The 22,362-nt window shown below is 37.9% G+C and overlaps 1 protein-coding gene across 5 annotated transcripts in view; it reads right to left on the reverse strand.

The window, feature by feature from the left end:
- The window catches only part of FAM135A (family with sequence similarity 135 member A), an 85,727-nt gene that overhangs the window by 12,898 nt on the left and 50,467 nt on the right, over window positions 1-22,362 (reverse strand). For all 5 annotated transcript variants that reach the window (XR_007888867.1, XM_051613229.1, XM_051613228.1 and 2 more), the window contains 7 exons: window positions 20,728-20,883; window positions 16,237-16,310; window positions 15,776-15,930; window positions 13,217-15,524; window positions 9,722-9,882; window positions 7,915-8,006; window positions 6,050-6,147 (listed from right to left, as the gene is read on the reverse strand). Coding sequence is in view for 4 of the 5 variants with exons in the window: in XM_051613229.1 (XP_051469189.1) it covers window positions 6,050-6,147; window positions 7,915-8,006; window positions 9,722-9,882; window positions 13,217-15,524; window positions 15,776-15,930; window positions 16,237-16,310; window positions 20,728-20,883 (3,044 nt within the window). In the remaining variant the exon portion in view is untranslated. The remainder of the gene's footprint in view (window positions 1-6,049; window positions 6,148-7,914; window positions 8,007-9,721; window positions 9,883-13,216; window positions 15,525-15,775; window positions 15,931-16,236; window positions 16,311-20,727; window positions 20,884-22,362) is intronic.

Raw genomic sequence — 22,362 nt, forward strand, 5'->3', positions numbered from 1 at the left:
AAGCTGAAGTAAAAAGCACAGGAAAAAAAAATAATGAAAAGTTTACATTCAGAAGCCTGTACTTTAGGTCACACAGAAAATATAGCTTGTCTGTATCTCCCAAGGTGTACAAACTTGGTACAAACATGTCCTGAGCTCCTCCATAATTATTTTATATATAGTTTTTTAAAAGCTAGAGAAAACAAACTATCTTCCCACCAGCACCTCCCACCCAAAAGCAAGATTATTTCTGATTGTATTTTCCTTAGTACCAAGTATTCAGAAAATACTTTATGAGCTGTGCATCACTGAATAAATCACTCCTTTGGCATATTTTGGCATTCAGTATGACAAATGTGTGACAGTTACTGAAACAAACTAGTGGAGAAGAATTCCAAAAGTAGTCCTGTAAGAGGAAAAACCATTACCTAACTGAATCTGATTATTTTAAAATAAATGCAACATCTCAAATCTGCTTTGCAGATGGACCAAAATAAGTGATCATCAGCTTGAGGGAGGCAATTGAAGAATATCTGTCTGCCAGAAGAATATTACATTTAGCTGTTTCCCTGGTTAAGCAAGTACGGGAAAAGATGGATGGGACTCTCTAGCTTCAGGTATTTAAGAATAATTCTTACTTAATCTGAAGCGCCTGTTGTCGTAGGCGCTTAAAGAGGATACGGTAGAGCCAGGGTTCACAAAACTACATTTTACAAATGTAATCTCAGGACATGGAGAGAACAGGCTGCCATCCAAAAATATATGGTGGAACTACTATGCTTGGATCATATACATGCCACAACATTACACCCATAAGATCATCCTTCCCATTTGCTCTGTAACACTAGATTCAGCAACGAAAATAAATAAAACAAAGCTACCGGCAGTATCTGGGTAACATATAGTGCTAAAAAAGTACTTGACTGTTTAATTGCTTTGCAAGCAAGAAGTATTTACCCCAACAATTCCAATTTTAAAGCTAAATCAAAAAAAAAAAATCAGATTAATGAATGGCAGGGCCACCCCTGTGCTCCTAAACTCTTGACATTTTATACATTTCTATGACAGAACAGGCTATTTGTTCCTTACCAATACACTGTGTAAGCATATATATATATATATATATCCTTCCTGTTCACTTTTACTACCAGATTTTCAAAATGGCTGCAATCTCAGGAATTCTTTGCAGCAGCTTGCTGTTTGCCCAACTAATTTAGAAATTAAAGATATTCATCCTCTGTGCTGTCAGCACAACAGCAGTGCATTTGCAAAAACAAAATACTGAGCTGCTGCCTCTCTTGAATACTAAAATGTAAAACCATTCCCTCGGAGTACATCCGAAAGTTCACACAAGAAAAACAGAATTGTAGATTTCTTTAGGAACAAGTAGATGTCTACAGAAATTGATCGAGTTTTTCCTGAAGATGATCTGCATCACAGAATTGCCCTTGGGTAAAGAGATTATTTTCTAAAGAAGAGCTGAACGTTAGCAGAGATGTTCTCTTGACAGTTCATCCACTATTTACTAAATGTCATAAACGGATAAGAAACTCTTCTATTTTACCATAACAAAGGACAATTTTGTCACTGGAAAACAATAGTGATCCATCAATCAATCTTACAATCCTCAAGACTACGGTGATACCTGAACCAAAACTTCCAAACCATGAAAAAGTCATTTGAGGAAAAAATTGTGCTCACAGTTAAGTATGTGAATGTATCTCAAAGATTATACACTTGTTCTTAATTTGTAAAGACTTAGAAAAATAGCAAGGGTTACACTAATATATTGTATTCAAATTCAGATGTTTAGGTGAACACATAAGAAGCATTTAATATTATTTTATAATAGAGAAAGGTTTAAGCATTTGCTTAAATCAAAAAAAGGAAAAGCCTTCAAAGAGGGTTTTGAAAGTGTAAGACAAAACCAAACCATTGTACTCATTGTTTCAGACACCTGCAATGGTGGGATGCTCTGCAAAACCAATGCATTTCTGAACAGTAGGTGGCAATATTACCATCCTTTGCATACAAGAAATCATTAAAACACATAATAGAATTCTACTGCAGTTTTTATATGTGTTTTATGGCACAAGTCTACCAATTCAGATCATTCTGGAAAATTAGACACAGTAAAACCTCTCTATTCTGTGCTAACAAATGAAAAATCCTGTCAAACAGTAACTATGTAGGGAAGGAAAAAAAAAAATCTATCAGAACCCAAAATCAAAAAGGTGATGAAACAATAAACAGGTGTTTTTATACATGCATTGCATTAAATATTGCTTCCTTTTTTTGTGAAAATGTTACTTAGAGAAGAGGATGCCAAGCTGAATAATGTAACTGAGGTGAGCATGTGGTTTATTTCCTAGCTATGTGATGACCTGGAAAGGCTTCTATCCTCACAGATACTCAAAACTGGAACTTTGAATGCTAAGCAAGTTGCATTAACTTTGAAGGTGGCACCAGTACGAGTGGGTAAGTGATCCATATGATCTCCAGAGGTCCCCTCAACCTAAAGTATCAGCAGTTCTTTACCAAACAGTTGTTTCATAAGACAAATTGCTGTTGGTTTGAAACAAGATTCCAGTTCCTGCTTGCTACACACCTGTACGGAGCACAAAGACTTTATTCAAAGGACAGTAATGCATGTTGGGTGGTGCACTGGTGCAATAACTAACATCAGCTTTGGCAGTAACAAAAATGTTGATTCATAGAATCATAGAATCATTAAGGTTGGAAGGGACCTTAAAGATCAAGTTCCAACCCCCCTGCCATGAGCAGGGATCCCTACCACTAGACCAAGTTGCACAAAACCTCGTCCAACCTGGCCTTAAAAACCTCCAGGGATGGGGCATCAACAGCCTCACTTGGGCAACCCATTCCAGTTCCTCACCACCCTTACAGTGAAGAATTTCTTCCTAATATCTAACCTCAATCTCCCCTCTCTCAGTTTAAAACCATTACCCCTTGTCCTATCACTATCTTCTCTGATGAAAAGCCCCTCCCCAGCTTTCCTGTAGGCACCTTTCAAGTACTGGGAGGTGCCATAAGGTCTCCCCAGAGCCTTCTCTTCTCTAGGCTGAGCAGCCCCAACTCTCTCAGCCTGTCTTCATAGCAGAGGTGCTCCAGGCCTTTTATCATCTTGGTGGCCCTTCTCTGGACCCTCTCCAACAGGACTATATCTTTCTTGTGCTGAGGGCACCAGAACTGCACACAGTATCCCAGGTGGGGTCTCACCAGAGCAGAGTAGAGGGGCAGAATCACCTCCCTGGCCCTGCTGGCCACACTTCTTTTGATGCAGCCCAGGATGCAGTTGCTCTCTGGGCTCCAGCACACACTGGTGGCTCATGTCAAGCTTCTCATCTACTGCCACCCCCAAGTCCTTCTCCTCAGGACTGCTCTCCAGCCATTCTTCCCCCAGCCTGTATTTGTGCCTGGGGTTGTGCCAACCCGGGTGCAGGACCCTGCACTTGGGGTTGTTGAACTTCATGAATTTGGCACTGGCCCACTTCTCCAGCCTGTCAAGGTCCCTCTGGATGGCATCCCTTCCCTCTTCGGTGTCAGCCACACCACACAGCTTGGTATCATCAGCAAACTTGCTGAGGATACACTCACTCTCACTGTCCATGTCTCCAACAATGATGTTAAACAGCACTGGTCGTAATACTGACCCCTGAGGGACACCACTCATCACCTGCCTCCATTTGGACATTGATCCACAACTTTCTGTGTGTGGCCATCCAGCCAATCTTTTACCCACCAAGTGGTTCATCTCACCTCGTTGGTGAGGAAAAGATCCAGCACAGCACCTCTCCTTGTTGGTTCCTTGATTACTTGGAAAAGGAAGTTATCATCCTTGCACTCTAGGAACCTCCTGGATTGTTTGCATTTAGCAGAGTAGTTGATTCACTGAAGCTGACAATACAGTAGGGCTCTGGGTTGTGATGGTTCAGGGAATGCCTTTTCTCATCTCAGTAAAAGAATACACCACAATAAATACAGTTTTGCTATTAGTTGCAGGCACAAGGAACAGCATCTCATAACTTCTCTTGACTTCCATTGGCCTGAGCTGATTTTCATTTGTTTTGAATGTGACAATTTCCTGGCAGTGAAACAACAATCCAGGCCTAAAGTTGCTTTAGTTTCACTATAATTTCTATTAATAACAAGTAGTTATTCTGTGTGGCTTGAAATGTGTATCACTAGACTAAAGTGTGGTGTAGAAGAGTGCAGAAACAGGTATCTCATGCCAGAGGTTCAGCAATCATCTATTAATGATCACTGCAGAAGTGCAATCTTGCAAGTCAGTAGAGAAAGCCAGTACTAGGGGTGCCTTCCCTCTTGCCCATAACAAGACTTTGAGTGCAAAAGAGGGGCATAGGTATTTCTGACACACAATGGTGTCAGCTTTTTTGCCATACAAAATCATTGTAGGTCTGGAGACTGATTTCTAATAGCTCAGCTATTAAGCAGCATTTGTACAGAACACATTTCCTCTGGTAGACCAGAAGATTTTACAAGGAGAAATCAGCATAATTCAGGAAAGTAACAAAGCACAAAGTCTGCTTTCTTTACAGTGGGACAGCCAAAATGAGGTAGGAATGCACTGGCTACTTGAACAAACGATTCCTCAAAAGTATTTTCCTGGGCTTTCCGGGTCACTCCTTCAAGGACTTGCATGTAAACACATCTCTTACTGAAAGCTCTCTCATGTAGCTACCAGAAAACAGCTGCAGGATTTGCTGATAGGCTTAAGTGTCTCATGACAAAAGCTAAAATTGAGAGATGCAGACTTCTGCTTCAGCAGGGTGAAAGATAAGCATACACCTTGGAAAGGAAACTGAAGTAGAAACCGGTAATTTTTTTTTTCTTTCAAGTGTTAAGTAATAAATAAAACTGAAAAAAAATACACAGATGAAAAATCTTATGAGAGAGGCAAAAGAGAATTCAGTTCTCAGGTATGAACAACAAGAAGGTAACTGGGTGGGTTTGCTCATTACAGCCTTCAGACCACAGCATGGCAGAGAAGATACCAGTGTGTGCTGGTGGGCTACAGAACTCCCCTCTCCTGCACCAAGTGTGCTAACATGCTGTCTGTGTAGTATAAATATGATCCAACAGTGTGTTTTTTTTAAAAAAAAAGATCATAAATTTAGACAACATTAGCCATGTCAAATCTTACTTCTTTCAAAATAAAAACATTCGTTTAAAAAGTGAGATTGTATTCAAACATGTTAGATGTTTTCTCTAGGTGAGTAAGGCCTACCAAACACATGAGTATGCAGAAACTTGTAGGAAATGCATGTGACCAGAAAGTCATAAAACCTTCCAGATGTGTAATTTGAGGATACCTAAATAAATTAAGCCAGGCTTGAATTTGCTCCTTTACTCTATTGACCACCTAACTCCAGCAGCACAGCTGAGTAAGATAGTCTGCTCAAATGGTGTACCCTCCATTCAGAAAATAAATGGAACAGGTATTCCCTGGAAGCAACTGAAAAAGGAAACAGGAATGCATAGACTGGGGTGAACATTCTATTAAGATGTAAAACATGCTTTTTAACAGAAGAAACAATCAGAAAATGTCAAAATGATGAAATATTTTTTCCACGTTGCTGCCCTTCAACCTCACAGATAAGATGAAATTTCCCTGTAGGAATGACAAGATGGCCTGCTATGTCTTACTTGGCAAAAAGACTATAAAATCAGAAGAAAGCCAACTTTATCTTGACACAGCACTATTACAGTTTCCTTCTACTTTCTCAAAACATCTGTTCTTCTGCAGAAATCTACCATGCAGATTCTGAGGAAGCCCAGGACAGAAGTTCCTTAAATGCTTAACTCTGCCCTAAAACCAGCAACAGGACTAGGTGAGCTTAAAACACTGTTCAGTCCATCAACTGGGAATTCCCTCTCTCTCCTTTGTCTTCCTTTCCCCTACTCCTCCCCCTCCCTGCATTTCTCTTTCCCATCTCTCTTTTGGTCTGCTCCTGAGCATCACAGTTCAGAACAATACAGGACTCTACTTTTACATTTATTTCTTTAAATAGTATAGAACAGATATTACCTGATTTTTGAAAGGTTTAGATTATAAATTTGTATATACTGTATAATTTCATCTAAAAGGCGATCTGTCATGGAATCAAAATCAGCAAAGGTATCATTCTGTAAAATAAAAGAAATAAAAAATAATAACTCTATGTTCTAATGCAGTAATATATATATTCTACATTCAGTCTGAATTCTTATTCCCCAGTGTTTTCATCAACAGCACACAAATAAAATAATCCATATTAACTTTGAATACAAACACTACAGCTAGTTAATATAATTTTTCCAAGGTTTTTTTTCTTGTAACGTGGAATAAAGTGATATACATTTTACTGTAAGACTATTTTTTTTAATACACCAAAACAAAACTTAACATTACATAGCCAGCCTCACTTCTAAGCCTTCCCCATCACATAACTTATCTGTACTGAAAGAGAAGACCAAACTACACATTCAGAACTATATCACACTGCCCATGACACAGAAATGAGACAATTACTGCAACAGCAGAGTCTACATTAGCACTGCTTATTCAAAACAAAACAACTCTTTGAAGCCTTATTCTCAATTCATAGCTGATTCTCTACAATGATTAGCAATAAGAAATTAAAAAAGGAGTAGGCTGCCTAAAACTTTCAATACAAGTTCCAAAGGATCTGTGCTAAAATCTTCAGTGTTCAACAAACTGGTAAATTATATGGGAAAGTGAAGAAGGAGATGAGATGTCAGAGCTGGAAGATAAAACCAAATATCCAGGCTAGACAAATCTCGAACCAGCCAAAATTTCAGAAGAATCTTTTAGTACTGCTTGCCTGGGTAGTAAAATGGCAACAAATGCAAAAAATAGAGAAAACTAGCCCTAAACATATATGCAAACAATAATATATATGTGTGCATTCTATATAATCAGCTACATCGGCAAAGAAAGGAGAGAAAATATCAATATAGCATTTTGTAAGTCCATAGTGCACAAACATCTCCAATGGCCTGTCGAGTTCTGATCATCCCCTTTCAAGTGACAAAAGTTTGAAAGTGGGCAAGGCGGGATATCATGGATGACCAGAAACTATTAAAGTTAAAATATTCAAAAAGAATCAGCCATCATTAAGGAAAAAAGTACAGTAGCTATCTGGTGCAGTGGTCTCAATGGACTCCCCAAATCAGAAAGTTTCAGAACAGCTTTCTGCCAAAAACTACAGGGCTAGAGAAGAGAAAGCATGGCTTGGTGCCTGTCCAGCCTGTTTCACAAAGCATCCAAGCAGCTGCTGCCAGAAAAACACACTGCATTTGAGACACTGAAGAGTCTTTGTTCTAATTCACCTCTGAAGTATGTCTAATACAGAATGTTAGACAACACATAAAAATTGGTCTTCTGTGCTTTTTCAAGTTTACTTCATCTGAAAATAATGAAATTCTCAAAAGTTTAACACAAGAGGGAATTTTGTATTTGACCAATGTCGTTATGTGGATCTTACAGTATGCTGACAAAAGAACAAGAGACAGGTATCTTGTACTTCTCAGATCCTGTGAAATAAAACATCTCCCTTCTTGCCACACCAGTTTCCACTATCACCATTTTTGCCACTAATATCAAGGGTATTTTATCTAAAATCTTAAATGACTATGCTGAGAACTTCAGAGATATCAGTACATACAAAAAATGGCAACAAATGATACTTCTTATATATTTATCTTCAATATCATACTAGGTTTTGTAATTACTTTAACACAAGCCACATGTCAAATAATAGATTCCATAAGAATACAGTAATAATATACAGAATGTGGTAAACTGTAACTGGATAGTGCCATTTCATAAATACGTCTAAAGATCTATGCTGTTTATTGCTTTACAAAATAATTTTTTTTCTTGGCAAATACCTGATTCCTTTCAGACATGAGAAAATCTATTCTCCCTCCAGGCAGCCCTAGCTCAATGTAAGTCTTCACTAATCTTAGATCTGCGCTGTTACCTTAAAAGGAAAGACAATCAAGAGTTAGATACTGTGAAGTGAACTTGCAATAAAAGCACTCAGAATACTGAAATGAACCTACAGCACAACTTTCTATTTAAACACAGCTAATCATATTCTCAGCCCTAAATGAAATGCAGCAAGACTCGGGAAGATAAACTGCAATGCCAAATGTAGTGACAAAATGGTCTATAAAAATGACATTCAGTGCAGACACCGTTTTAAAAAAGCAAGGATTTAGGAAGTTATACTTGATTTTGTCTTAGCATCCCACAAATACACAGCATTATGAGCATCACATTCCTGAAAACCTAATTAACTTTTGATAAAAGTCAATTAAAATAATTCAGCATTAGTTTGAAGAATTCAGTGAAGGAGCAAGGAATAAGGGCAGGTCATAAACATTTTTACAGAGTAAGAAGGCAGTGTGGACTGTCAACAGATAAAGATATATTTAGACTGGTACCTAAAACAACAAATGCCAGTTTAACTAGCATCTTGAAGATTTGTCTACGTCAATGATCATGTATGCTTTTGAAGAAAGAGTACCCTTTCTGACTTCATTAGAGAACAGGATTTTTATTTAAATCTGCTATTAATAGAAAAGAACTTGAAGGAACTTGCCATTTCATAAGAAAAATTCTAACTATACAGATTTTTTTCTAAGGCTTCAAAGATTTTTTTTTAAACAACAGGTTTTTTTGGGCAAGTTAACTACTGTGTCAGTTCTAGGCACACAATAACACTTGAACATTTACACTAGTAAGGAATACTTCTGAGTTCCATTTTAAAAGTGCTTAACAAAGGCTTCTCTATGCCCACAGAAAGAAAAGCTACGTTATTTGAATTATTTTTAACTTAGGAATTTAAAAAATTAACAGGAAGGTTGTGCAATGTCAGTGACCAATATTCTATCCAGTGATGGTTTTTATTTCCTTACATTGCTAATTTAAGAAGCTTCTCAAAAAAAGAAAAATGTTGACAGCAGAAAGTTATGAGTATCTTAACTAGAAGCGATCTTATTTCTTAACATGCACATAGGCTTTGAACTAAAAGGTAGGTGGCTATATTCAAGCTATTTAAGCTTTCCAATCCTTCTTTCAGTTAGCAAGAGATTTTCTAATTTCTACTACAGTAGAGTCTCCATCCTTGGAAATATTTAAAAACCCAACCAAGTTGAGTCCCGGGCAACCTGCTGTAGGTGACTGCTTTGAGTAGGGGAGCTGGACTACACAATCTCCAGCCTGAACCATTCTGTGATTCAGTAATCTAGCCTTTTAAAACCTTATAAACATTTGACTGCATTTTACATATACTAATTTTTCTGAACAAGTTAAATATATTAGTTTTTCCTTGACAATGTAACATTACAAATTCTAAACAAAACTGTTTTATTACTAATTCAATTATATTACCACAATAGAGACAAATATCTGTAAGACATAAAAACCTGGAAGATGTACATAATCTGAACTATGGCATAATATGGGTTTATATGCAGGGAAGTTTTACTAAAGACAAATATTACATAAAATTCTTAATTGAAATGACTCTAAGGGAACACACTGCCAAATGTAGCAGTACAATGTCAGATTCCCTGTTCCATTCAGTGAACCTATTTCAGAAGTGTTCAGTTCAGAGTTCAAATCACAAAAGCTAAACCTGACCAGTAATCTGAACTGCTATCTCATTCAGTATGACATTTCCCAGCGTACCATCTAGGCCATGGACACAGACTATAAGATGTATTCCTTCTTCTGAGCAGTCTTCCTCTTCCATACTGAAGTAAGGTATTGAAGAAGCCAGTTTGAAAACATCACTATACATAAATCCAGGAAGTTTAAGTTGCTTCAGTTCTTCTTTAGCCTGTAGGAAACTGGAACAAAACCATATTTATGATAAAACAACATTTACAGTTGCCAGACAAATGTAGGGTCTCCTAATAATTACAGTTCTTTACTCTCTTTTTATTTGTCTTTTATGTTACTGATAGGAAGGTAAATACATGTATCAACTTACTGTTGTCACAAAACAAGCCAGTTTCTCAAAATACTCTTTACTGCAGCTTCCTACAGCCCCTTTTCCTCTGTAACAAAATCCATACCCCAAGTTCTACTCTCTTTTCTTGTTTTAACATCTGCAAACTGAAGTATTTCTGAAACCACTGAAGATTCTGGGTTGGTTCTGGTTTTGAGCAAGCAACAGCTTTGTTAAAATGCAGTAACAAAGTTACAGGAATTACAACCAATCAGAAGTCAAGGTAAAGATTTCCACGGACTTTTGATAATTCTTGCCAACCATAAAACCTGTTTACTAGGTCAGCAGAGAGCTGGAGCCAGTGCTGTAACTGCTCACCAGAAAACTCCTCTGGTAGGCTAAATAACCTGCACTCGCTTCAGAAGAAGCTAGATCCAGACCTCTGCTCTTCCAGATATTTTATGAAGGCATGGCTTCTAATAGTTGAGTATCCTACATGCTAGGAATTCCTTGCATTCTTCCCTTTCTTCCCCTTCCCTTAGTTTTTTTGTGTATGACCTTCCAACCTAATTAACTGTGTATCAGTTTCCCTGCAGCTCTTCAAGCTTTATGCTTCCTCATGCTTCTTTCCCTCCTTAATCTGGTGTTCTGGTTTGGTGTTTTTTTTGGTAGTGGGGGAAGGGCCCCAGGAGCAGCTCCGGTAAGAAGCTCAGAAGCTCCCCCTGTTCCAAAATCAGCCAAGGAGCCATTAGAGGGACAATAGATGCGCCTCAGCAATTAAAATATGGAAGAACTGAGATAACACCTGAGCAGAGTGAGCACTGGGGGAGAAGAGCTGTGCTGGGGAAGGAGAGCGGTGCTGGTGGTCGGTGAGGAAGAAGGGGAAGAAGCAGAAGTTTCCCTGCAACCCATGGCGAGATGGCAGCTGTCCCCCTGCACTCGTAGAGGAATGTGGTGGAACATTCCCTGGGGGCGCCAGGAGGGGTGAACTTGGCCAGTGGAAATTGGATTTTGTGGCCAGTGGATTTGCTGCCAGTGGACTCTGACTGCACAGCTTTGGAAGACCCCGGCACCAGGGGAGTTTGTTCCCAAAGCAGCCTGTGACTCTGCGGGAAGCCCAGGCTGGAGCAGCTCCGGACCTTGTGGGAAGGACTCGTGAAGGAGAGGTTCGCGAAGGACTCTGCCATGGGAGGGACCGCGTGGGGAAGCAGGGAAGGACTGTAAGGAATCCTTCTTCCTGAGGAGGAAGGAGCAGCAGGAACCACCAGCCTGAGAACTGACTCTAAACCCCATCCCCTGTCCCTCTGTGCCGCTGGGGGAAGGAGGCAGAGAAACCAGGAACAAAGTGATTTGGGCCCGGGAAGAAGGGAGGGGTGGGGTAACATATGCAAGCCCTGCTCTGTGTGTTGTCTGTGTCCTGTGTGTGTTTGATTAGTGTGAAATTAAATTATTATTTTTTCCCCCAAGTTGAGTCTTTTGCCTGGGACCTTAATTGGTGAAGAACCCTCCTTGTCCTTTGTCTCGACCCAGGAGCTTTGTCTTCCTCATCCCAGAGTGTGTGTGGGGGACCTGAGTGAGCAGCCAGGTGGCTGTTCCTTTTGTTGTCGTGTTGGGCCCAAACCACGACATCTGTGTTCCACATAATCCCTCACAAAACCAAGCTGTACCTTCTTCCCCCTGCTCACTGTTTTCCTCCCATTCTACTTTCTGTTCTCTGTTTTCCCAGCTTTATCTTAAGCTCACACCTCTTTAACTGACAGGAGCACTCCTCAGTGAAGCCACCCTGATTAGAAACCACTGCAGCCAGCTAGTCTTATCACTCCAAAGCAGAAGTTAGTTTTTACTCAAGGCGTGTTTTCTGACTTCACAAAGCTGGTTCTTTATGGAGCAGACCATGCCCTCTGGAATGCCAGATATCCCACGCTCCAGGAGCCTCTGCTTTCCCCAAGGCCAAGTCCTTGATTTTACTCTTGAGTTCCCTCTTTTGTTACTGTTACAGAGCACTCTTAACAGTCCCTGTTTTTCATCCCTCCCATTCCATTCCATTCCAGTACCCACTCTCCAGTATTTCAGATGCTACTTTTCTATCCACTTCTAACCTGTTTTCCCTCCTCCTGTTCTCAGCTGCTTACCATAAACTATATGGCCTTTTACCTCTTGTGCCTGCTTAGCCCTCTCATTGTTTCTACCACTCTTCTAAGCCCTATCACTCTCTACAACTCCCTGAAAGGAGGTGGGTGTTTCTTCTCCCACATTACAAGTGACAGAACAGGAGGAAATGGCATCAAGTTGTGCCAGGGGAGGTTTAGATCGGATATTAAGAAAAATTCCTTACTGAAAGGGTTGTCAAGCATTTTGACAAGCTGCCCAGGGAAGCAGTTGAGTCATCATCCCTGCAGGTATTTAAAAGACATGTAGATGTGGTCCTTAGGGACATGGTTTAGTGGTAGAAATGGCAGTGTGCCAGGTTAACAGTTGGACTTGATGAACTCAAGGGTCTTTTCCAACCAAAATTATTCTATTATTATTTCTTCTTTCTGATAGCAATGTTTTACTTCCAATACAACACATTAAGCTGCTTCTTCCCGTGTTCAGGTAGCAGCAAAGGGCTATCAGGGAAACACCTATGTTTACAGGAAGAGGAGGTACAATGTGGGATTCCTCAAGTTCCTCTACATTTGGAATTCCTGGTATCCAAAATGGAGTGCAATTTAGAGCGTGACATTCTGAGGTGTTACATTTTGGGTATTTCAAGTTAAGATTGAAAATTAAGGCCATCACCTTGACTAGCATTCACTTAATTAATTAGATGGACAACCAGTTACAGAATGTTTTTGTTTTATGTTTTTAAACTCAAAGTATATTTTCCTATGCTTGCTCTTTTAATACCTTCTATTTCATAAAACAGTATTTTTATGCTCAGTAGCCATTACATCATCATTTCCAGCAGAATTATTATTTTTTTTAAAATAAGGAAACTATTACAGAAACAAAAAAAAATCTTGCTTGAAGTTTGTCAAACCACATAAAGTTAAAAGATAACTGATAGAAGGAATTAATTGCTAACAAACTTTCTATATGAACATCTAACAGGTGATGTTACTTGAGCATGCAGAATACACTTGCCACAGTCCTAGGAGCACTGTGAAACCTAATCATGCTTCTTTTTCCCCTCTATACTATATTAACATAATTTATAAAAGTAAAATCTTTGTTTTAAAACAATCACTTACGCTAACATTTGAGGTTTTGGGGAGCTTTCATACCAGGAAACGGATGAGGCTGAGCTATAGGATGTGCTGCCTGGCTGTTGTGTAATTGCATCAGATTTACGCCTTGAAGAACAGATAACATTGCAAGGAGAGTCTCTCAGAGAAGAAGGAAAAGACAGACAGCCAGGAGTGCAGACAGGAGGCACCGTCATTACATCTCGCAGATGCCCACTATCAATCCTTTCAGATCTCAGGGTCTCTTCTGCTGAGCCACGATCCTGGTCAGCACTGGCAGCTCCATCTAATATACTATAGTCCGTTTCTTCATAATACCCGTTTTCAATCATTTCTTGATCCTCTTCTTCCTCCTCATCTTGTTGGGAAGAACAAAATATTTGTTTTTCATACGTTTCCTTTTGCGGACTAACAGGATTGCTGTTGTCCATAGGCCAAATATCTGAAATATCTGTGCTGCTTCGAGAGCCAAAATAGTTTTCGACAAGCCCTTGCTTTACCATGTCAGTACTACTGGTTGGAGAAGGATTATCTGTACCAGTTTCAGTTTTAGCTACTGACAGTTCTTCCATTGTCTCCTTTAGTCCTAAATGCTCATCATGTTTTCCTTCATATTTTTTTTCAACCTCATCCTCTGCATTTACAGATGAAGAACTTGAAACAATGGATGGCTCACCCGTACAAATTATTTCCAAATGCAACTTAACTGTTTCTTCTGTAGTGTTAAGATGCCTTTCGAGGTCCTGAGAGTCCTTGCAGGTTGTGCCAAAGTCTGCCTGTGGGCTGTGACTTTTCATATCAGTAGACATATCCGCATCTGAAACAACTAAGTGTAAAAGATCTTTTGTTCCTGAGAGCGAGGAATGTAAAGACGGAGCTTTGTTATCCAAGTGCCCTGAAAATGCAACACACTGTTGTTGCAAATTCGTGTTTGATTTTTTACTGTCATCACATTTTGGCAAGTCAATTGCTCCAAGATCCAATACTGTTTTACTGTCACTTAGCTGGCATTCAGGTACAATAGATATCTTCGAATTCTCATCAGGTGACAGCTCATCATCATCTGATGGCAGCGAATTTATGGATGTCAGAGATGACTGTATTTCACTTACAGCACTGGTACTCTCAGTGCAATGACTTTCTATTGCATTTTTTATAGCACAGTCTGGTTTTAGTAAAAGCTGAGGAAGTGCTTTCTCACCGTTGTATGTGCTTTGCCCTTGAACATTTTCAAAAACCTGATCAGGATTGGGGTGAGTTGCAAAAGAACTTGGTTCACTTTCTACACCTGAATCTGAAAACCTAGAAGAGGCATATGTCACGCTAACATCTGGTACTTTAGCCACATCTCCACTTGCAGAAAGCTGACTTTCTTTTGTAGAAAGAGTAGGCTGATTATTTTTAATTTTTGTCAAGCTGTCAATGGTATGTTGGAAGTTTCTCTGATTTTCCTTTTCAAGTGCTGGTTCCTGTTCTTCTGGATTCAATTTATTTCCAGATTCTGAAGACTGAATATTGGGGGTCTGGAAATTCTCTCCTTGCATTCCACCTTGCGGAAACTCAGCCCATGATCCAATGTGAACAGTTACTTTCTCCCCTTCATAGAGATTCTTATTACTTGGTTTGACCTCAATTGTCCTAACTCCTGAGGAAGCTGGTTGACCTGCATGGCAACCTTCAAGTGTACCTCTGGATTGTAGAGCACTATCTGCTTGTATAGTTCCAGCACCTGTCTGGGAGATACTAAGTCTACCAAAAATAGCCACATTTTCACAGTGCATGGTGTTACCTGGACCTGACTGGCCACCTTCAATCTTGGCAGTCTTTTCCTCAGTTTCAGATGGCAAAAATGGAAGTTCTCTTTGACTTGCTTGCCTGCTGCAGGTCTTTGTATCACAAGGAAACCCTCCTAATTTAGGGTCCAGCCCTTCGTCAGCATTGTATGAAGGCCTGCCTTCTGAGCTTCTAGAGGCATCTTCCAGTGCTGCACTTTTCAAACACTTGTAGCCTACTAAGACCACAGAGTCCTTAGAGTTCTGTTTCACAACTTTTTTTGTGTTTTCAGGTTTCATTGTTTTCATGAGCTTAGTAACTTTAACTTTGGATTTATTTGCATCTTCACTTTTCCCTTTCAAAGTTTTTGTTAGCATCTTTTCACTTTCTGGATGCCAAAGGCTGGAGGCACCTGCAGGTCTTATTTTCAGTTCTGGGCTGGTAACACCAGCTACAAAACCTTCTTCAGCTTCAAATTTATCCATTTTATTGGACTCTGACCTTGGAAGACTCTGAACTACCAACCAGGGTACATCCAGATCTTTCACCAAAAAAAAAATAAAAGGGAAAAAAATAAGGATTGTTTACAACAATATTATGCAGGTTAACTGAAGCTATAAAACACTAGTAATTATAGAACTTTACAAATCCTCAAAATTCAAGCTGAAGAAACATTTCCTAGCAAATCAACGTACTGTAAAGCTAGCAAGAAATGTTAAGACAAAAACTCAGGTTTACGTATTCTTTGTTAATTTCTTCAAAAAAAAACCCTGCACTGTGAGGTGTGTTTACCTTCAGTAATTGAATCTAAATATCGATCTTCAAAGATGATAGGCAAGGAGTTCATATCTCCATCTAGTTCACTGCATTCAATAGGGAGAGGTGGAAGAGAACTGCAGAAGGAAGTATTTTTGATAGCTGCACACATCTGTAGATGACTTTGAGCACTGAAAAAAAGGAAGTAGTCCTACATTAAAAAAATAGAACCATTTATTTTTACATTAACAGAAATTATCAGTAGTCTAATTCACTTTAGTAGAAGCTTTTCTGCTAATTAGTCATTTAATAGCTTTAATAGTTATTTAGTAACTTCTTACATAACTTTCATTAAAAAACTTCAAATCTATATTTAAAACATTATTTTCTTCAACTTGTTATCTAAGTATTTTTGCAAGACAGTACTTCTACATAACATTAGCTATAGAATAACAGTACTACATGCTACATACTGTGCACTCCAAAAGGCTACTCACTGCAGTTCTTGATAGGCAAGGGCAGCTTGCCTAGGATGCTCAAGACAAAAAAATGCTTCTGCAAACCTGCGCACCTGCAAGATCCAATAAAGGTAGAGCTTATTTTCTATTACATACCATTTTTGAAAATCCATGAGCATTCCTAGACAACATTATTAATTTTATGTATTATATAGACAGCCAATAAAAACAAAACCGGAATTGTTCTATGGTGCTTAAGAAAAAAATCACAATTCCAAACCACAAACATTAAATCCCTAATCTCTAACCTGCACTAGAAGCTTAAAGTCCTGTTCCATTTTCCCAGAACTAAATTTGCGACATTAAATGAAATTAATCTCAGTGACAACATCATCTGTGAACAGTCATGGAAAATGTTTTGAAGTAAAATGAAAATACTACATTTGGTGCTTCCTTGGAAATGCAACTCCCATTCTCAGCAATAACCAGACACACACACAAGATAATTTTTTAAGAAAAGCAGATGTATGTTAGGCGTTTATGCATACACACGTGGGATTATAAAGTACTCCTCTGGTGTTTTCCCAGGTGGCTTTTATAAACAGACACCACCTTCCGATAACATGCTTTTGTCAGAGCTAATCCCAAACCTTTCCCCCAGAAAGGGAGAAGATTGTTATACAACAGACTTAGAGATAATTTTACAGCTTAAAAACTAGATTTTATAACTGATCACGAAGACTGGACTGGTTATCATTCTAAACTAAGCAATTAAAAATTAAAGATTTTAATCAATCAGATAATAGGAAATAAAACAGTAACAGCAATATTGCCCAACTAGTAGATGTCTGTGGTTTAAGCCAAGAAAAGAGCTGTTTCCCAGGAGGCAAGCATGCTGGTTTTGACTTTAGATGTGAGCAATCACTTTACCACATAAAGTGGAGATATACAGAGACCAGATCTTTAGAATTCTGCCATGTTCTTGAACAGAAAAGGAAGTGTTTTTTTGTTTGCAATAAATCCCATTTGCAATTGTTAAAGTACCTCCTGTGCTTTTGAAGAAAATCTGACCACCAGCTCTTAGCATAACAGTTAATAGTATAAAACTAACTGAAAACTCCAAAAGTCCACATGAATCAGTATTAAGAAAAAAATGCAAACCAACAATAGTTTACTATGTTTAATCAGTGCTTAATAGGCTCTGCAGAACCAGAACTACCACCAGCTGGTGCTAGTGACTCAGGAGCTACTGACCTGGGCAGACTTCACAATGACTTTGCAGGAGGAAGTTCTATTAGCTACTTCCAGTCCCTACAGACTTCCCAAAATTACGGGTTTTACAGTCCTCCAAGTGTAAACAGACAAGGGGGGGAAATCAGATAGAAAAACTGCCATGGAAGCTAAACAATCACTGAACATTTATGAGTAGCAGTCCGAGATCTCAGTTCTCAGTTCTTATATTTAGGAGTAATCAAACTAAACAAAATAATTCTGGAAGAGCATGTTCAGACCTACCAGAAGATGTCACTATGGAACACAAAAGGTGAACTAGTTTAGTGTGCAAACTTTCTGTAATATCAAGTAACATACTCCAAGCAGTTTTTTCAGTAAGACATTGTTTTCAACCTTATCGGTGTGATAATGTAGTTGATGGATGCTCTAGCACACCTAAAGTGTTCCTGATCCCTTTATGTAGTGATTAATATTTAAAATATTTGAAAATATTTAAACAGTTAAGTAAAACAAGTACAATAATAATTTTAAATACTTAAAATATATTATTTCATTAGAACCTTATTTTCTAGCAACAATCAGAATTACTTGTTTTATAGACATCTATGCAAAGAGGGTGAAAGTCATTTGACCAAATACAGATGACATGCCTTTCTAAGGGGTATTTTAACAAAAGTATCTAAATCAGTCAGATAAGTGACTCCCTAAAAGGGTACATTGATCTTCGATCAATACTGAACTTTCCCAGGGAAAAATTTCCTGTGGAGGGTGTAATCTATAAATATTGAAAAATGAAAAGGTAAAATTAAAAGAGATTTAGCATCAAGTAGAGTATCAATTTCCAAAATAAAACGCTAACTTAGATAGACAGAATTTTGTATCATACAAAACCTTTATTCCAGAAAGGACATTCTCTCAAGAGGAAAATTAGCAGGTCATCTCACAAATCTCTAGTACATTCACTAACTAGATAGTCTGCATCATTTGGTATGTGCCAGTAACACCTGATTGCACGATTGTTGCAGGTTTTCCAGAATAAGTTTGTATGAAACTTCACAATATAAATTACATACAAATTACATATCATTCTACTAAGTACTGCAAAACAGGATCCCAAATCAACAGCCAAATGTGCTCTTAAAAACATCTGGGCTCAAATAATTTAAAGTTTTACGGAATTTACAGATGCTGGTTCCTGCTCTACTGCCATGTGGGAAGCCCAGTGTAGCTGTATCTTTTTACATCTACTTTAATTACATGTATTTGTAAAGTATTTGTACAAGCTCTTCACATCTTGGAGTTAAGAAAACAAGTGTCACATTTGCAAATTAGTGCCTATAAAACTAAGTAAAACACATTGCTGTTCTTTCTAAGTTGGCTCAGGTAGTATTTCCTTCTTGATACCATATTATTTTAGAGTCAGCCTGCTTGCTCTTTGCTATCAGGCTCTAAATAAAAAGGTTAAGTTTATGATTACTCACATCTTGCAACTTTTTCAGACTTTGATGTTTGGGCAGGTAATGTAGTATCCAGTAATTGTAGAACTCAGTAAGAAACAGCAATTAGCCACTTATTTAAAAAATAAATAAGCTCAACTTATTTAGATTCATACCTCCAGAAAGTAGTATTTCTACAGCTTTTATTGAATAATACATATTAAATATTTTAAAAAGCAAAAATTATATATAATGTGGTGCTTGAAACAAGATTGTTTACACATAGTAACAAAAAACAGAAGGACTGAGCTTGACAACAACTGGAAAGGGAAAAAATGCAGGCATGAAAGAAAAGAAGGGAGGAACGGAACTCCTATTTTAATTTTGTGAAAACTGGAAATCAATACTTTTAATGTGCACAAAATCTCAATTCATGCAGTGTAATTCACTACTTTGATTTATATTTCCTAGAATAGCCACAGTTGAGAATTAGAGAGAATCAGAGACTTTTAAAAGAATGACATTTAAGAAGCCAAGTACCTCTAATTACCAGTACTTTAACACTGCAACAGTAAAAATATTAATACTTGTTTTCTTTTTATTAAATGTATACTTGTACAAATACTAACATACCAGCAGCTGAATGCAAGTGCAGATTAAGTAAAAGAGTATTCTTGTTTCATACCTTCCACCAGTTAACCTGAAGGATTTCAGAATTTACACAAAAAGCACAGAAAGGTAAGATTCTTAGATAGCCAGTAAAATGATCACACTTTCTTACATCTGCCTTATCTAACAAATAAGCCTTGAGCTCCTCCTGAAAGGTTTCATTTAGTCTCCAGAATAGGCCACTTCCACAGCCATGATTCCTTCACTAAACAATGTGCTTTATCGACTCTGTACATAAGACCACAGTCTGTATCCTTCATAACCAGTTTCCCCTCCAGGACCAAAACAGAAAGGGTTTTGATGCAAGTGACAGAAATGCTGCTGAGACAAATGAAATATCTGAGAATTGAAACCTTTAAACAGACTTTGCTTTGGATTGTGACTATTACAAAGCACTTTTAACTTGTATTATCATTAACCAGACCTTCTGACAAGCTCTCTGCAAATGGTTTTACAAGAAGTACACCCAAATAATCTCTTAAAATTATCTATTTTATCACATGTGTGAGAGATAAATGCTTAGATGTCAGACAGTAGAGATGCCAGGCCAGCTGAAAATCAATCTGTGTGTTTGCTGAGTAAGGGTGGTGGGCATCATTGTTGATTTGGTTTTGCATTAATGAATCTTACTCAGGTACTCACTATATGTATTTTTATACATATGAACACACATCCCAAATAATTTCCAATACATCTCTATTTTTAAAAAATCCCACTTAAGAGCCTTTACAAAGCTTATGAATGTTATAAATTCTTTATTCAGAGGAAAGCACATTTTGGTTTATGACGCAAACAGGCAGCCTCAATGCAGTAGGGAAGTAAATGCAGGGTGGGCACTAGGCATGGCTCCTGCAGAAAATACATCATTGCACACAAATACATCTTATTCCATAGACTTTAATTTGCCTTCTCAACTGCATTTCTTATTAAAAAAATCAATTAATTAGTTGGTTTCTAAACATAAAGAGAATATTTTATGTATCATATTCAAAGAGTAAGTTCTAACACGATACACAAGCTAACAATTGCAATACAACAGGTGCCTTCATGATTCCAACTAGTTTTCCCAAATAACACTAGAAAAATAGAACTGGAGAATCATTTTGTTACACATTTCCATAGCAATGGGTCCTGGTAGAACACGCTAGAACATGAACATTGTAGACTTCCTACCACCAGAGTCAATACTTACCCTTAATGTGTGATGCTCTTGTGCAAGCAGTGCTGTGACCTCCTCTTGTAAGGTAATGACCTCCAGAAATTGCCCCCAGAGTGCCATCAGAAGTGAGCAAAGCTGAGCAAGATTCATATTTATAAGTTCTGCCAGTTCATCAGGATTTTCCATTTTCTGAAGTTAGGAAAAAATATTTACACAATTAACAAATGAGACAATAAAAGTATAGGAAAAAAAAAATATTAGTATTTTAATTTAAAAAGTAACTTGCAAATTAGAACTTTTTTGCCTAAGTATAAGAATTAATCAATGTTACAACAATAAGAGATTATTTCATGTGGTGTTAAAGTTGTCTTTTAGCATTAGGACTTCTCATCTCAAATTAAAGCAACAATTTTCTTTATGGCAATCACAACTATGAATCATAACTGCTGTATTTTCTAATATTCAAAAATATAGTGTGCCTGAAAGGAACAGGAATTGGGAATTAGAAAACAGAAAATCAGTATTTGGCATGTTAGTCCAAACTAGACACAATGGTAAAAACTTACTAAAGACATCTCCATTTTAGGACAGTCACAGCACACAGTAACATTTATATGATGCTATGTATCTAGATACACCTTAAACATAAGTGTTACAGTATAGGCTTCCTAGAACCAGGTCACACAAAGAGAAATTGAATGTAAAATAAGTTTTTCTTTCTTAACAACGTACTATAATCCTGTGATACAGTTCCTTGCAAGTCAACTGTAGACTGCTAGGCTTACATTCCCTGCCATCTTACAAAAATTTAATTTTTCAGAAACAAACTGCAGGCCCGCAAGGTACTGAAGCAAAGGGCTTAAGTAGCAAAGATAGTAAAGACCCAACTCCAGCAATATTAGAGAGCAAGTAGGAAAGAGGATGGCAAATACTTGAAACACCAACTTAGCAGATCAAAGTGCATATAAGATGAGAAGATTTTTAAGAGAACAGCACAAAAGATCAAAACCAAGGAAACTGAAAAAATAAAAACATACTTTAGTAAGTAAAGGGAGAAGCTAAAGAATTCACAGAAGTAAATGTAAAAAACATAATTTTTTATATATATATATATAAAGATTATTAGTTGCCCCTGGAGAGGTAACTGTGCTAGCTGTCTCCAGTTAACACAAACGACATCCTTTTGTAGCTACTACTGTATTGCCTTGCAGTAACACTACTACTACAGTAATGAAAGGAAAGCCTCCTGTACTGCAAATGCTGAGCAGATGACTCAACTCTGCAGCAAAGCATGGACAATCTTTCAAAAAAGTTTTAAAACCTGTGCTTGAAACTTCGCTGTGACAACGAAACTAGCTATTGAGCTGGGGCTAGTTCTGACTATGGAGGGAGACAAATCTAAGTAATCTGAAGTAGACAGCATTTCCTTGAGAATGCACAGAAAACAGGAGGACACAGCAACAGGAAAAGTCCTTCCAGACGAGGGAATGACTTGGAGTACCTGCTTTTGTACAACTTACTACTGCTGCTTGCTCTCCTGTTACTTGATATTATAATAAAGGAAGAATTCAAATTATAAATGCAGAAAATTAAAAATGTGCTCCACCTTTCTATAATCTTCAGTTTCATGATGTACAAAAGTTACCATGGCCAATACTGGCGTGCTGA

This window comes from Apus apus, chromosome 3, assembly GCF_020740795.1.
Source record: "Apus apus isolate bApuApu2 chromosome 3, bApuApu2.pri.cur, whole genome shotgun sequence".
In the NCBI taxonomy this organism is placed as follows: domain Eukaryota; kingdom Metazoa; phylum Chordata; class Aves; order Apodiformes; family Apodidae; genus Apus; species Apus apus.